This window comes from Papaver somniferum, chromosome 7 (genome assembly GCF_003573695.1).
Source record: "Papaver somniferum cultivar HN1 chromosome 7, ASM357369v1, whole genome shotgun sequence".
NCBI classification, from domain to species: Eukaryota; Viridiplantae; Streptophyta; class Magnoliopsida; order Ranunculales; family Papaveraceae; genus Papaver; species Papaver somniferum.
In genome coordinates, this window is record NC_039364.1 from 140554496 (window position 1) to 140568256 (window position 13761).

General features: G+C 36.4%; 1 protein-coding gene across 1 annotated transcript; it reads left to right on the forward strand.

The window, feature by feature from the left end:
* Nucleotides 1-539: 539 nt before the first annotated feature.
* LOC113295315 (protein AUXIN SIGNALING F-BOX 2-like) lies at nt 540-10707 on the forward strand. The gene is made up of 3 exons (XM_026543664.1): nt 540-1053; nt 10418-10529; nt 10657-10707. Exons 1-3 carry the CDS (start codon nt 548-550, stop codon nt 10705-10707), a joined length of 669 nt encoding a protein of 222 aa, XP_026399449.1. The 5' UTR covers nt 540-547.
* Nucleotides 10708-13761: the final 3054 nt, after the last annotated feature.

Consider the following 13761-nt stretch of genomic DNA (forward strand, 5'->3'; position numbering starts at 1 on the left):
ACTCGAAGGAGGTCGGACATGCTGCTATTTTAAGACGCTCAATCCGCGACTTGTTCAATCAATCTTTAAAACAACGATGCTTCATGCATATCGATTGTCTTGAGATGCTTGCTTAAAAGCGATGCATTACATGCATCGAACAATGCGATATTTTGTAAATATCGACTCCATAAAAAACTTAGTTGTTTCACCTAATAGCATTACCCTTTTCCAGGTTTTACTGAAGGTACTTCAGTGGTAAAATTAATTTCAGGGATTCTTACTTTTTATCTAGTCAAAACTGATTTAGCTAGTACTGGGCAATACCTTGCAGATTCGAACCCTGGTCAAAAAGTTCTGACATCTGATACTTGCTGATAAACCAAATATTTTGGTATAGAATTTGTTGTAACATCACTTGATTTTACCTTCATTACCATAGCCCTTTTCCGGGTTATACTGAAGGTACTTCAGGAGTAGGATTAATTTCAGGAACTCGTCATATACTATTGTGATTTTACTCTTTCAATTGTTTTTATTGCTGTTATAATAAGAGTCCAGTAACTTAATGCAGGTGTTAGACACAGTAGAAGACAAAGGCCTAGAAGCCGTTGCTTCCCACTGTCCACTGCTTGAGGAGCTCCGTGTATTCCCTGCAGACCCCTCTGATCCAGACGTTGTACTTGGGGAAAATATTGGTGTGACAGATGCTGGTTTCATTGCTGTATCCCGTGGCTGTCCAAAACTTCACTACGTTCTATACTTCTGTCGGCAGATGACAAATGCTGCTGTGGCTACTGTGGTTCAAAACTGCCCTAATTTTACCCACTTCCGTCTCTGCATCTTGAAGCCTTGCCAGCCTGACTACACGACTAATGAACCAATGGATGAAGCTTTTGGTTCAGTAGTCAAGAGATGTACTAACCTCACGAGGCTTTCTGTCTCAGGCTTACTTACGGATTTGGCATTTGAGTACATAGGGAAGTATGCGAAAAACTTGGAATTCCTATCATTGGCATTTGTGGGCAGCTCTGACAAATCAATGCAGTGTTTGATGAGTGGATGTCCTAAGATGTATGCTATAATTTGCGGCAAGTCTCACGACTTGTCCCACCTACTCAAACATTTCATAAACTGGGGGTTACTTACTGGGGTATTGGTCTGGCAGTTTACAGCGTGCGGCGTGCAACATGCCCATTACGAGAACGTGTCAGGAAAGGACGAACGGTTAACAATGATGGAGTAGTGGGTGAAGGTGTGACCACTCAATGAGCACCACCTCTTACAAGACTCCATTACTCCGTTACTTAACCTCCTCCACTTCCTACGAGATCATTGTTGCGCTCAAATGACTTGTATAAATAGGTTTTCAACCTATTTCGACAATGACACGAGTGTTGTTAACACAGTATCCATAAAACACCCAGAACTGATAGCTTACATTATGCAAGCCAGTTCCACATTCTGATACAGGTCATAAATAGCCACACCTTCATAATTCAACATTTTGATCTCAAACACCTTCTTCGCTTCCCTCCCTAAGATCAACCCTTCTCCTTCACTTTGTGACCGAATTGAATCTGGAACGACCATTTCTTGGTTTAGGCCAGAGTCTTAAAGATTGATCTTTCGAATCTAAAAGTACTCCCGTGCAGTGCATTGTTTAGGGTTTGAATTCTTTTCTCATCAATACGCCCAAATTTACCAAAAATAGCAGAACCAGTTTTTACCCTCAAAGACATATATTGTGTTGCTCCGTAAAGTTTCTTATGTTTGAGCATAACTGATTGAGTTGATCATTTTCTTATGATTAATTCAGTTGTTGCTTCGTAAGTCCTCTTATGACGAGCATGACCAATTGAATTCATAACTTTCTTGTGGTTAATTTAGTTGTGCATTTCGATTGAATTAATCAATTGAATACTTTGGATTCAAATTCATGTTTTCATGTCATTGGTTATGTCCAAAGAAATCCTTTTTTTTCTTGTGAAAGTAAGGTCTCCTTTGTTGTTCTTTCGGCAATGACATTTTATGAGGGAGAGTTCTTTTTGAACTTGTGCTTAATTGCCAAATCTTTATGGGGAGTGCGGCTGTGGAATATCATAGGGGTTATCTTGTATCTTTATAAACTCCTTGATGAATGCATTTAGCTTCGGCTTTATGATGGCATCTAAATAAGTTGATATGGTATTCTTTTTTGGTCATGAAGTATCTCTATGAAAATTTCATGAGGATCCCACTAGTTTTCGTACCTTTGCCAATTTATATTGACAAAAAGGGGGAGAATTAATATGTAGTGTGATACTACAAATACATATGGTTTACGGATCATTATGTAAGGTGGAGTGGTTTTCATGTCGAGATGAAGTATTGACTAAGGGTGAGTGATACATATCACCATAGTATTGTTGTCAAAGTTATAATACAATCGAACTTTGATGCTGTGTAATAATAATATGATATTGTGTAACAATGATTGAGAGCATTTGTTTTCTCATTGTTATCGCTACGGATCTTCAACAACTATGATGCTGAACTTACAACCTTTAGGATCATGGAGTACTTGGAAGTGACGAAGATTTCGAGTCGTGTTGAAGATGCCAAGGAGATCAAGCATTTGGATGAGAAGCTAAATTTTTTATCTATTTTGTAATCGATATGTAGTGATAGTTTTTCATTAAAATTGACAAAGGGGGAGATTGTTAGAGCACTGCTCGGTCGAACTCGCATCCGTTGCTATCTCAAGCATGTTTGTCAATGTTAGTGATCAAAACTATAAGTCTTGATTTCTAGCCTATTTATAGATGTCTCGGGCTAGGACATAGTTTGTGTAGTTGAGCTTAGACTTCACGACGTTTATCACTTGAAGACGAAGAACTACTAAGGAGAGCTTGTGGAACTTCATCGACAAAAGGTATGTGGAGACTTAAACTCATCTATCACTTGGAAAGTCTATTTCTACTCTATCTCCTATATTGAGACATAAGTCGTGTTACGATATAGTTTTCTCTATACACATTTGAGATTTTGAGCTGAGTATATCTCGCTTACATATTTCTCGAAACATGTGTTGGTAAGTTTTCGCTTCGACCAAGTTCATCTTATATCATGAGAAAATTGCCGAGTAACATCTTACATGGTTTGTGTGATACAATCATTTGGTGTAAGACTTGGAATATTTTGATAATAATTATTTCAATATCTTGAAAATTGCTTTGATGCGAATAGTGTGTGAAAACGGATATTGTCATTATAGAAGAATATTTCAATGATTGAAATAAAGAGTTTAGAATCTTGTAACCATCTTTGGATATAAGAATAGTGTGTTTGCACATTAGTGTATAAGTCCAAAACCGGGAGCCTAAAGAGTGCATACTTGTGTGTATACAAAAAGGTTGTAGGAGACTAGGTAAGTATGCGTACCCGTACGCATACTGGCAGAAGTTCACGTCCGTGAATTTCTGCTGAGTTTAAAAACTAAAACAAACTCAAATACGGTTACTGAAGTACGCATACTTAAGTGGTTACTTTCCAAAATCGGTTGTACATGAACCTAAAACATTTATCAATAAGGCATACAATCATTGCAAACCGTGGCTATAATGTTCATGTATCGATTCGTGTGCATCAAACCGATTTTGCTTCAATTGTGTTCTTGTATAAATCCATGAGAATTTAGCAATTGAACAACTCTTTAACTAGTTTCATTTGAGTCATTTGAACTAGTTATAGTTAAGATGAATAAGGTTGATATGAGAGTAATCATATGGCTAAGCTCGGTTAACTATTTGTGAACCAACATGGTGTACACGTTTGGGTACGGTTACATAAACCTAAATGAGGGTACATTTCATTTGTGTGTAACAAACTAAGTTAGATCTAACGGTTGAAAGATATTAGCTTGGTTGAATCGGGTTTTTCATCTAACGGTGAATATTGAATGCTTTATTACCAAGGTAACTTAGATTACAAACCCTGATTTGAAAACTATATAAAGGAGAACTCTAGCAACTGGGAAACCTAATCCCACACCTCCTGTGTGTTACTAGTTGCATAACTAGAGTCGATTCTCCTTTAACCTTAGGTTTCTTCTCGAGACCCTGTAGGTTAACGACTTGAAGATGTTAGAGCATAGCTCGGTTGAACCCACCAAGCGTTGGTATGTCAAGTTTGGTTGTCATATTTTAGTGAACCAAAACTCATTTAAAGAGTCGCTTGATTATGTACTAGATTCAACTTTGTATAGGTTAGCTTGAAAGTATTAGGATATGAGACATTACAAGTATTGCGAAGACTTGAAAAATTGAAGAAGTATGGAGCTACAATGACAACACCATCCTTCCACTTGAGGTTAGTGATATTTGACTTGAAATGTTTCATTCCCTGACGTATCTTTCAAGTCGTGCATATTGAAAACATAACTGCGAAGCATGAATGATTACTCTCTAGTTAGACATAGTATTAAGGAATACAATACGAAGTAGAGTGCTTATCTTTTGAACTTCGTATATAATATATTGACATAATCGTTTGAATGCTATTGTGATTATGTATGGGTATGAGGTGAAGATTTCATCCTAGGAAACAATGTTTTACGTTCGTTTAAAGGAAGTAAATTCATGAACTTGTTTCGTGAATCGAAAGGGAAATTGCTAGGCGTATTGGTATTGTTATTCATTGCATATCTTTTGAACTACCAATATGTGTGATTAGTATAACCGCTCATGACTTGTTTATGTTCTTGGTAAAAATATTCACAAGGCCTGACTTTTGTATTGGCATGACTTTTATTAGTGAAATCGATCTTAAGTAATCACATGAGATGGTATGATATATTTAGTGTTATTGGTATGACCAACTCTAGGCAAAGGGGAACCGATCATATGAGTAGGTGCAACCAATCACAAGAGGGGAATCGATCCTTGTAAGAGGTGCAACATGTTTTTAGTAGATGGGGGAACCGATCCTATGAACATGTGCAACAAGTTTTTAGTGAAAGGGGAACCGATCCTATGGACATGTGCAACAAATACAAGTAGTTACCATAAGTATGTGGGGAACCGATTCTAGTACCTAGTCAACCGAATTTTTGGAAATCTAGTGTGACTATGCACAATACTCACATGGAGGTAGAACCTAAACTTGTTTTGGTAGAACCGTGAAACCCATGATTTGTGATTGACTGTTCTTAATCAATCACATAGTTCATGAAAGTCAGATGAACCAATTCTAAACTCGTTTGGAAGTGTGTCAAATCGGTTTCAAGATTGTAAGTATGAAAGAGGACTTACAAAGTAAAGAGGTCGACATACTTTGAACATGTGCAGTAACGCTTATCTTTTGTTGTTCAAAGGTATTCCTTAATAGCTAAAGGAAAATCCCGGATCGAAAAATAAGTTGAGAATCTTTTAATTAAGTTTTTTAATTTTATTTTTGGAAAAGTAAAATTGGTAATGTGCATTTATTAATTGGAGATTTTATAAGAGATTTTCGGTCAATGTTTGGACAAAGCATTTCCAAGAATTATGGAAACCGAATCTGGAATATATTGCATATCTTGAGAATATTTTCGGTTTTGGAAATTCATTGGTTTCCAAACTTCCTTGTTCTATAAATATCAATGTTTACATTTCTAGCAAGCTAATCCTCAGAGCCAACAAAACTACCTAGTTGTGTTGTTACTGGTGGAGCCGCCTATTCGGAGAGGAAAGTAAGCTAATTAGGTGAAATCTCTTACGGCCGCTCGATTTAAAGACTTCTTTGGGATTGAGAAACTCTATTAGTACCATTGGTGGGAAACTAGATAATTGCGGTTTATTATTAGTTTTCGATTAATTTGATTGACTAACGGTTATTGAAATTTGATTGCACCTAGTTTGTTTATGCTTGAGAATCTTCTCTTCTGATATAAGATTCACTCAAACTAGATAGAAGTTTTGACGGGGATCTTTAGACTGTTTGTAGTTCTAAAGATGTCTTGTGATAATCTATTTTTAACAGACTTCGTTTTGTGCGTGATTGATCACAAGAGATTCAAGTTGATTGTGTGCAGGTGTTTACTGAAGATATAAGAAGATTTGAAGACAAGGAAGACTTTGAAGATTTCTGATTTGGGTTCATAATCTTTGGTGTGCACAATACTTGTTTCGGTTAAAGAGGATCCAACTATAATCAGTTTATCCTTGTGGTAGATTAGATTGATTAGTTGAGTAGACCGGCATCAATACGTTTCTTTGTGATTCAAAGTATTGATTGCAAAATCTAGACGATTAATTCAGTAATTGTTAGTAAATAGATCTAAGGACCTGACAAAGGAGTTTGTTGAGATAAACAGAAGAGCCTTTTGTCGAACTCACATCACTTGGTTGAAAAAAGTTGATACCAAACAGATTTGTTGTTCCTTTACTGTTTGGAATACGAACCAAAGGAATTCTTCCAAGTACGTGACTTTTTACAAGTTGGAGGCGTGGGAATACAGACGGAACTATGTGAACTATAGGTTTAGTTGCTTGGTCTCAACTATACGAAGTTGGTTTGATTTTTTATAGTGGATTAATCCTGAGAGTATTCAATTCTGGACAAGGTCCCGGGGGTTTTCTGCATTTGTGGTTTCCTCGTTAACAAAACCTTGTTGTGTCTTTTACTTTTCTATTTCTGCAATTATAATTATTTTTATTATAATTAGAAGTAAAATACACAAACGTTAATTCCTATTTACTTGATAGTTTTCCTATTGTGTTTGGTTAAGTCTGAACCTCTTATCAAGTAAACATACTTTTTTGTTGCATTGTCTCGATCTCATATCCATAGACGATCACACGAGTGTGAATCAATTAGTTGTATTATCTCGACTCAGTCCATAGACAATCACTTTCGGAGAAAGGACTTATAGGTGGAAAAGTTTTAGATTGAGGTATATTTGGGTACCCTCGTCTTTTCAGAAGACTTCGTTGGTATTAGAGCACTGCTCGGTCGAACTCGCATGCGTTGCTATCTCAAGCATGTTTGTCAATGTTAGTGATCAAAACTATAAGTCTTGATATCTAGTCTACTATAGCTAAGCCTAAGCCTAGGATAGAAAGTGTAGTTGAGCTCAAGAACTCCATGGCGATCATTATACAAGACGAAGAACTACTCAAGGAACTGGTGGAACTTCATCGACTAAATGGTATGTGGAGACTTGAACTTATCTATCACTCAAAAGTCTATCTACTCTATCTCATATCTTGAGACAAAAGTCATTTTGCTATATAGACTTTGATTATACACATTTGCTATTTCGAGCTGAGTTTATCTCGCCTATCTATTTCTCGAAATATGTGTTGGTAAGCTTTCGCTTTGGCCAAGTTCATCTTTACCTAGTGACGAAAGTCATGTTATGTTTCAATCACTTTGAAAATGGCTTTGACGAAAAATGGTTTATGAATAACAACTATATAACATCCTCTACGAATGTTTCAATGATTGAAATGAGAGTTCAGAATATATAACCAATGTTGGATATAAGCATTATGTAGCAACACATATATGTATAAGTCCTTATTCCTTGAACCAAAGTATGCATACTTTATTGATCAGGAAAACCGGAAAAAGAGCCGCGAACCCAGTCCGCGAACTGGCGGAAGTTCTCATCCCGAGAAAATCTGCTGGAGTTTGTGAACTCCTTCCGGGAACTTAAGTCCGCAAACCTAGTCCGCGTACTTGAGTTGGTTATTTCTAAAGACGATTATTTATGAACTTATACTTATATAAATTAAGGAATGCAAGTTTGCAAACCGTGGGTATAAAGTTCATGAATTGATTCGAGTGAATCAAATCGTTTTTGCTTCGATTGTGTCTTGTATACTTCTATAAGATCTAAGTAATTGAAAAACTCTCTAACTAGTTAATTTGAGTCATTTGAACTAGTTATGGTGAAGAAGAATATGGTTGATATGAAAGTGCTCATATGGCTAACCATTTGGTTAAGTACTATTGAACCAACGAATGTACATGTTTGGGTACGGTTACACAAACCTAAAATCGTCCATTTCATTTGTGTGTAACAAGCTAAGTTTTCGATCCAACGGTTGAAAGATATTAGCTTGAATCTAATCAGGTTTTCATCTAACGGTGAATATTGAATGCTTTGTTACTAAGCTAACATTGATTGCAAACCCTGATTTGAAAGACTATATGGAGAACTCTAGCAACTGTAAAAAATAATCCCCACGCCTCCTGTGTGATACTAGTTGCATTAGCTAGAGTCGATTCTCCTTTAACCTTAGGTTTCTTCTTGAAAACCAGGTTAACGACTTAAAGACTTCATTGGGATTGTGAAGCCAGACCGATACTACTTTCTCGTAGTTGTGTGATCTGATCTTGTTGTTTCTATCGTACGAGTACAATCGCAAATATTGGCTTGAGATTGATATCTCCGATAGGCAAGATATAAAAGTAATCACAAACATCTTCGTCTCATCGTTTGTGATTCCACAATATCTTCTTTCGCCGCGTTGATTAAGATTATTGCGAGGTGATTGACAATACTGAGCTGTTATTCGGGAATATAAGTACGGTTTATCAATTGGTTCATGTTCACCTTGATTTATCAAAATACGGAACAAAACTCGTAAGTATTTCTGTGAAAGACAAATTTATCAATTGTCGTAGACTTTTTTGTGTGATACAGATTTGTTTATTAAAGTCTTCGACTTTGGGTAGTAGCAACTCTTAGTTGTGGGTGAGATCAGCTAAGGGAATCAAGTGCGAAGTATCCTGCTGGGATCAGAGACGTAAAGAGAATAACTGTACCTTGGATCAGTGTGAGATTGATTGGGGTTCAACTACAGTCCAGACCGAAGTTAGTTTGTAGTAGGCTAGTGTCTATAGCGGCTTAATACAGTGTGTGTTCAATCTGGACTAGGTCCCGGGGTTTTTTTGCACTTGCGGTTTCCTCGTTAACAAAATTCCAGTGTCTGTGTTATTTCTTTTCCGCATTATATTTTGTTATATAATTGAAATATCACAGGTTGTGAGTTGAATCAATCAATTATAATATCCAACCTTTGGTTGTTGATTTACATTGATTGATACTTGAACATTGGTCTTTGGTACCGTTCAAGTGATTTCTATTGTATTCAATTAGACTCGCAGATTGCTATTTGCTTGAGTAAGAATTAAATCGAGAAAGAGAGATATAACTCTTTGATATACTTTATTAAGATTGAGTCTAGTTGATTCTCTTGAAAGTATATTGGAGTTAGTCCATACAGATTGCTAAGCGAAATATTGGGTGTGGTTGTTAGACCCCCCGATTTTTCAATTGGGATTGTGAAGCCAGACCCAACTATTCTCTTTGTAGTTGCGTGATCTGATCTTGTTGTTTCTATCGTGATCGAGTGCAATTGTAAATTTGTCTTGCTATTTATATCTCCGATAGGCAAGATAGAAAAGTAGTCACAAACACCTTCGTCTCATCGTTTGTGATTCCACAATAACTTGTTTCGCTAGTCGATTAAGTTTATTGTGAGGTGATTGATAATATTAGGCTGTTCTTCGGGAATATAAGTCCGGTTTATCAATTGGTTCCTGTTCACCTTGATTTATCAAAATACGGAACAAAAACTCTTGGGTATTTCTGTGGGAGACAGATTTATTCAATCCTATAGACTTTTCTGTGTGAGACAAATTTGTTTATCAAGTCTTCGACTTTGGATCGTAACAACTCTTAGTTGTGGGTAAGATTAGCTAAGGGAATCAAGTGCGTAGTATCCTGCTGGGATCAGAGACGTAAGGAGTGAAACTGTACCTTGAATCAGTGTGAGATTGATTAGGGTTCAACTACAGTCCAGTCCGAAGTTAATTGGTAGTAGGATAGTGTTTGTAGCGGCTTAATATAGTGTGGTGTTCAAACTGGACTAGGTCCCGGGGGTTTTCTGCATTTGCGGTTTCCTCGTTAACAAAATTCAGGTGTCTGTGTTATTTATTTTCCGCATTATATTTTGTTATATAATTGAAATATCACAGGTTGTGCGTTATGATCAATCAATTAGAATATCCAACCTTTGGTTGTTGATTTACATTGATTGAAACTTGAACGTTGGTCTTTGGTACCGTTCAAGTAATTCCTCTTATATTCAATCGGACTCGCAGATATCAATTTGATGATTGCAGATTGAATTAAGAGTTAAAGATATTAAACTCTTTGATATACTTTATTCTAGATTGAGTATGACTGTCAAGTTGATTCTCTAGAAAGTGTATTGGAGTAAGTCCTCTCAGATTGCCAAACGAATTGTTGGGTGTGGTTGTTAGACCCTCGCATTTTCACTATTGATTATGATTTTTCTTCCGAAGATAGAGAATACTTACGGTCCTGCTCTATCTCTTTCTCTCTTTAAAATTCCTCTTATCCTTGATTTGATATTGATATGGGTCTTGTATTTAACTATTGCAGAAGACAATTTGATCTAGCTAATAGAGAAGTAATGGATGAATCAGCTGAATGGAGACTTAAATATGATCAAGAGCTTCAGAAATCTAATGTTTGTGCCAAGGAACTCGCAGAGGTAATGATAGTTGATCCCTCTAATTCTATTTTTCCATTGAAAATCTTGCATCGTAATTCAGTATTCATAGAATTTTTTTGATGTTGAACTTCGTTATGAACTTTTGTTAATTGTTCAATTTACTTAGATTCAAAAAATTTGGGGGTTTTCCACATTTGCTTCTAAATTGGGGAACTAAGAACAAGATAACTGCTAAAGCAGTAGGGGCCGACCAAGACGAAAAAACCGACCTGACCTGATTAGACAGGACAATCACTTCGGGATTGCCTTTGACTCCAAGCAGACTATTTTACATCCCACGGTTCTTTGTGCTAATTATTTTCTCGACAACTGCACCACGATTCTCAGAAATCACCTAAATTCTATCTTATTTAGTATAACCTCACACGGGTGCATAAAACTCAGCCATGGGTAGAAAACGTAGCCCAGTAATTTGGTTATAACGTAGCTCATGTGACTTTCTCGGAGAAATTTGGGGTACATAGAAAAATTCGGGACGACAAATGTTCGAGTATTAAACGGATTTGAATTTCAGTTAAAAACCGGTCAATTAGTCATATTAACGTCATTGATTTTGAACGTAATACGTTTGTGTTGTGTAACTTGTTTTATTGTTATGAGTTCAGCATTAAAAATTCGATACGAAATATATGTTAAGAAAATACCCCTTCGTGTGAGAGGCTATTGTGATTCAACGTTTTAAATGGGTACATGTAGTACATTTAACACGGTAATCAGTAGAGATATGTGTACTGGTGGTTTGTTCTCTATTTTATCTCATAAGCATAATGTCCATCTGTTGGGTGCAATAATCAAAAACAAGGAAAAATCAAATAAGCAAAATTTATTGATACTTATCTCCTTTATAATGGAAGTGATCGATTTGATGAAACGAATGAGCTCACCATATCTCCGCAACAGCAACAAGTCAAAATTTTGGAAAAACAGAGTGAGTCACGTGTTCAACACGTTGCCCTTAAGACATTAGCGCCCGGTTACACTCAAGAGTGATGCTATAGCCCTCACCGGACGGATATCTCCAGGATAAAACACCCTAATACACCTACTACTAGCATATGCAGTAGATGCTCAACTTGAGCTTGGCAACTCCGAAAAACCATAAAGGAAAATCTCGAACGCTTGAGAAAAAAATATAAAATATTTTTTTCCCTTGGGGGTCCCTCTAAATAAAGAGCAACCCCTTTCCCGTAGATTTTACAAAAATAGTGAATTTGTTTATATAATTGACAAATACAACTTAAGAAGAAAAACTCCCCGATGCGGGACTAAAAGGTTTATATAGTTTCTTAAAACTACTAAAAATTGGAAACTCCACGATGTGGGACTAAAAAGTTTCATTCACAAAATAAAACAATAAATTATAATTTTTTATTAAAACTTTAAAAAATTATTTTTTATTAATCGTTTTCCAACAATCCCCCACATGAATGAAAACTCAATAAAACATGAAAACACAGATAGATCTTGGTAAATCAACATCCAAACCTCACGATCCAAACAGACTGATCGTGCAAGTGTTGAAATCATACTAGTCATTTCTACGTCCTCTCCCTCACACAAAAGTGTGTTGACCCCAGGGTCATGCTATGGATTGCATAAATCATAATAGTATTGAGAGCTTTCATCTTTAGTTCTCACATGGTGAGACTATAGGTATCTTTCACCAAAGTGAAAAATCATGAACTAGTGAACCCGTAGTGACCTTTAGGTCCTAAGTTCCAGTAATACCAAAACCATCAAAACGAAAATCACATAAAAAGCGCAGGAAATACCATTTTAGGCAGAGGTGTCCATGAGGTCTTGAACCTTTGCTTAGTGAGATATTACCGGAATTACTTGATAGAGACAGTGAACTATGTCTTGAACTGCTAGCATTTGATGTAATTCGTGATAATAACCACGGGTGATATCTCCAAGATTGCTGCCAAGCTCGTGCCGTTTTGTCCAATTTGGCCCTGGACATATCTTGTTTCTCAGAATGCTCTAGAGAATCAAAGCTCATATTCTCATAGGAAGCGGCCCACTTCCTCATTCAGATAGGTGAGTTTCCATAAAGAGTGTTACTGTTACACCCCACTTCAATCTTAAATTGAAAGTATAAAACTCATTAAGACTTCTTAAAATTCATCCTTCACATGCAGTCACACTATCACGTCTACACCATAGGGAAGGGACAGAGAATAAAATTCTCTAATAGTGTTTACCTTTACCCACCACAAATTAGTTGTCTCATTCGAAACCTTGATCTTGGGATCTCCAGTCAGCAAGGTTTAGTATCCTTCATGGCAAGTTTAATTTATGAGCTTAAGCCCCTCCCCCCTTGATGCATTTCTAACTATCTCTTGGGATAAACCTTTCGTCAAAGATTGCGCGATATTCTCCTTGGACTTTATCCAATCAATAGAAATAACGCCGATTGAGATTAGTTATTTTCAGCTTTAGCTATTATATCTTGGCTAACACAATGTATAGATATAGCTGGCACAGGCCTATGCCAGAGAGGAATGTCTTCTAAAAAACATCTTAGGCACTCGGCCCCCTCTCGTGCTTTATCTAACTCAATACTCTCAGATTCCATAATAAATTGAGCAATATATGTTTGTTTGTAAATCTTCCAAAAACAAACCCTGATGCTAGAGTGAAACATATCCACTCATAGACTTAGACTCCTCTGAGTCAACTATCCAGTTTACATCACAAAGTCCCTCAAGGACAGCAAGATACCTTTTATAAATCAAATAAAAGGTAATAGAGTATTTTAGGTACCACAATACTCTACTCAGTGCATCTGAATGTTATTGCTCTGGACTACAATTATATCTACTTAACTTACTCACAATATAGGCAATGTCTGGACTCTTACAGTTCATTAAATTCATCAGACATCCTATAACTCTTGAGTATTCAAGATAAGATACTCTATTACCCTTTTTTCTTGAGTCTACAAGAATAATCGTACGGTGTAAAAGCAGGCTTACAATCAGACTGATTGTATCTCTTAAGCACAAATTCAAAATAATGAGAATGACTAAGACTACATATGTTAGATTATTTTCTAATCCTCATCCCTAAGATTACATCAACAGGGCCTAAGTCTTTCAAGTCAACGTTCTCATTCAGCGCATGTTTTTAGTGGAATTAATCACATCTATGTTTGTATCAAGTATAAGCATATCATCAACATACAAGCATACAATCACACAGGCATCCT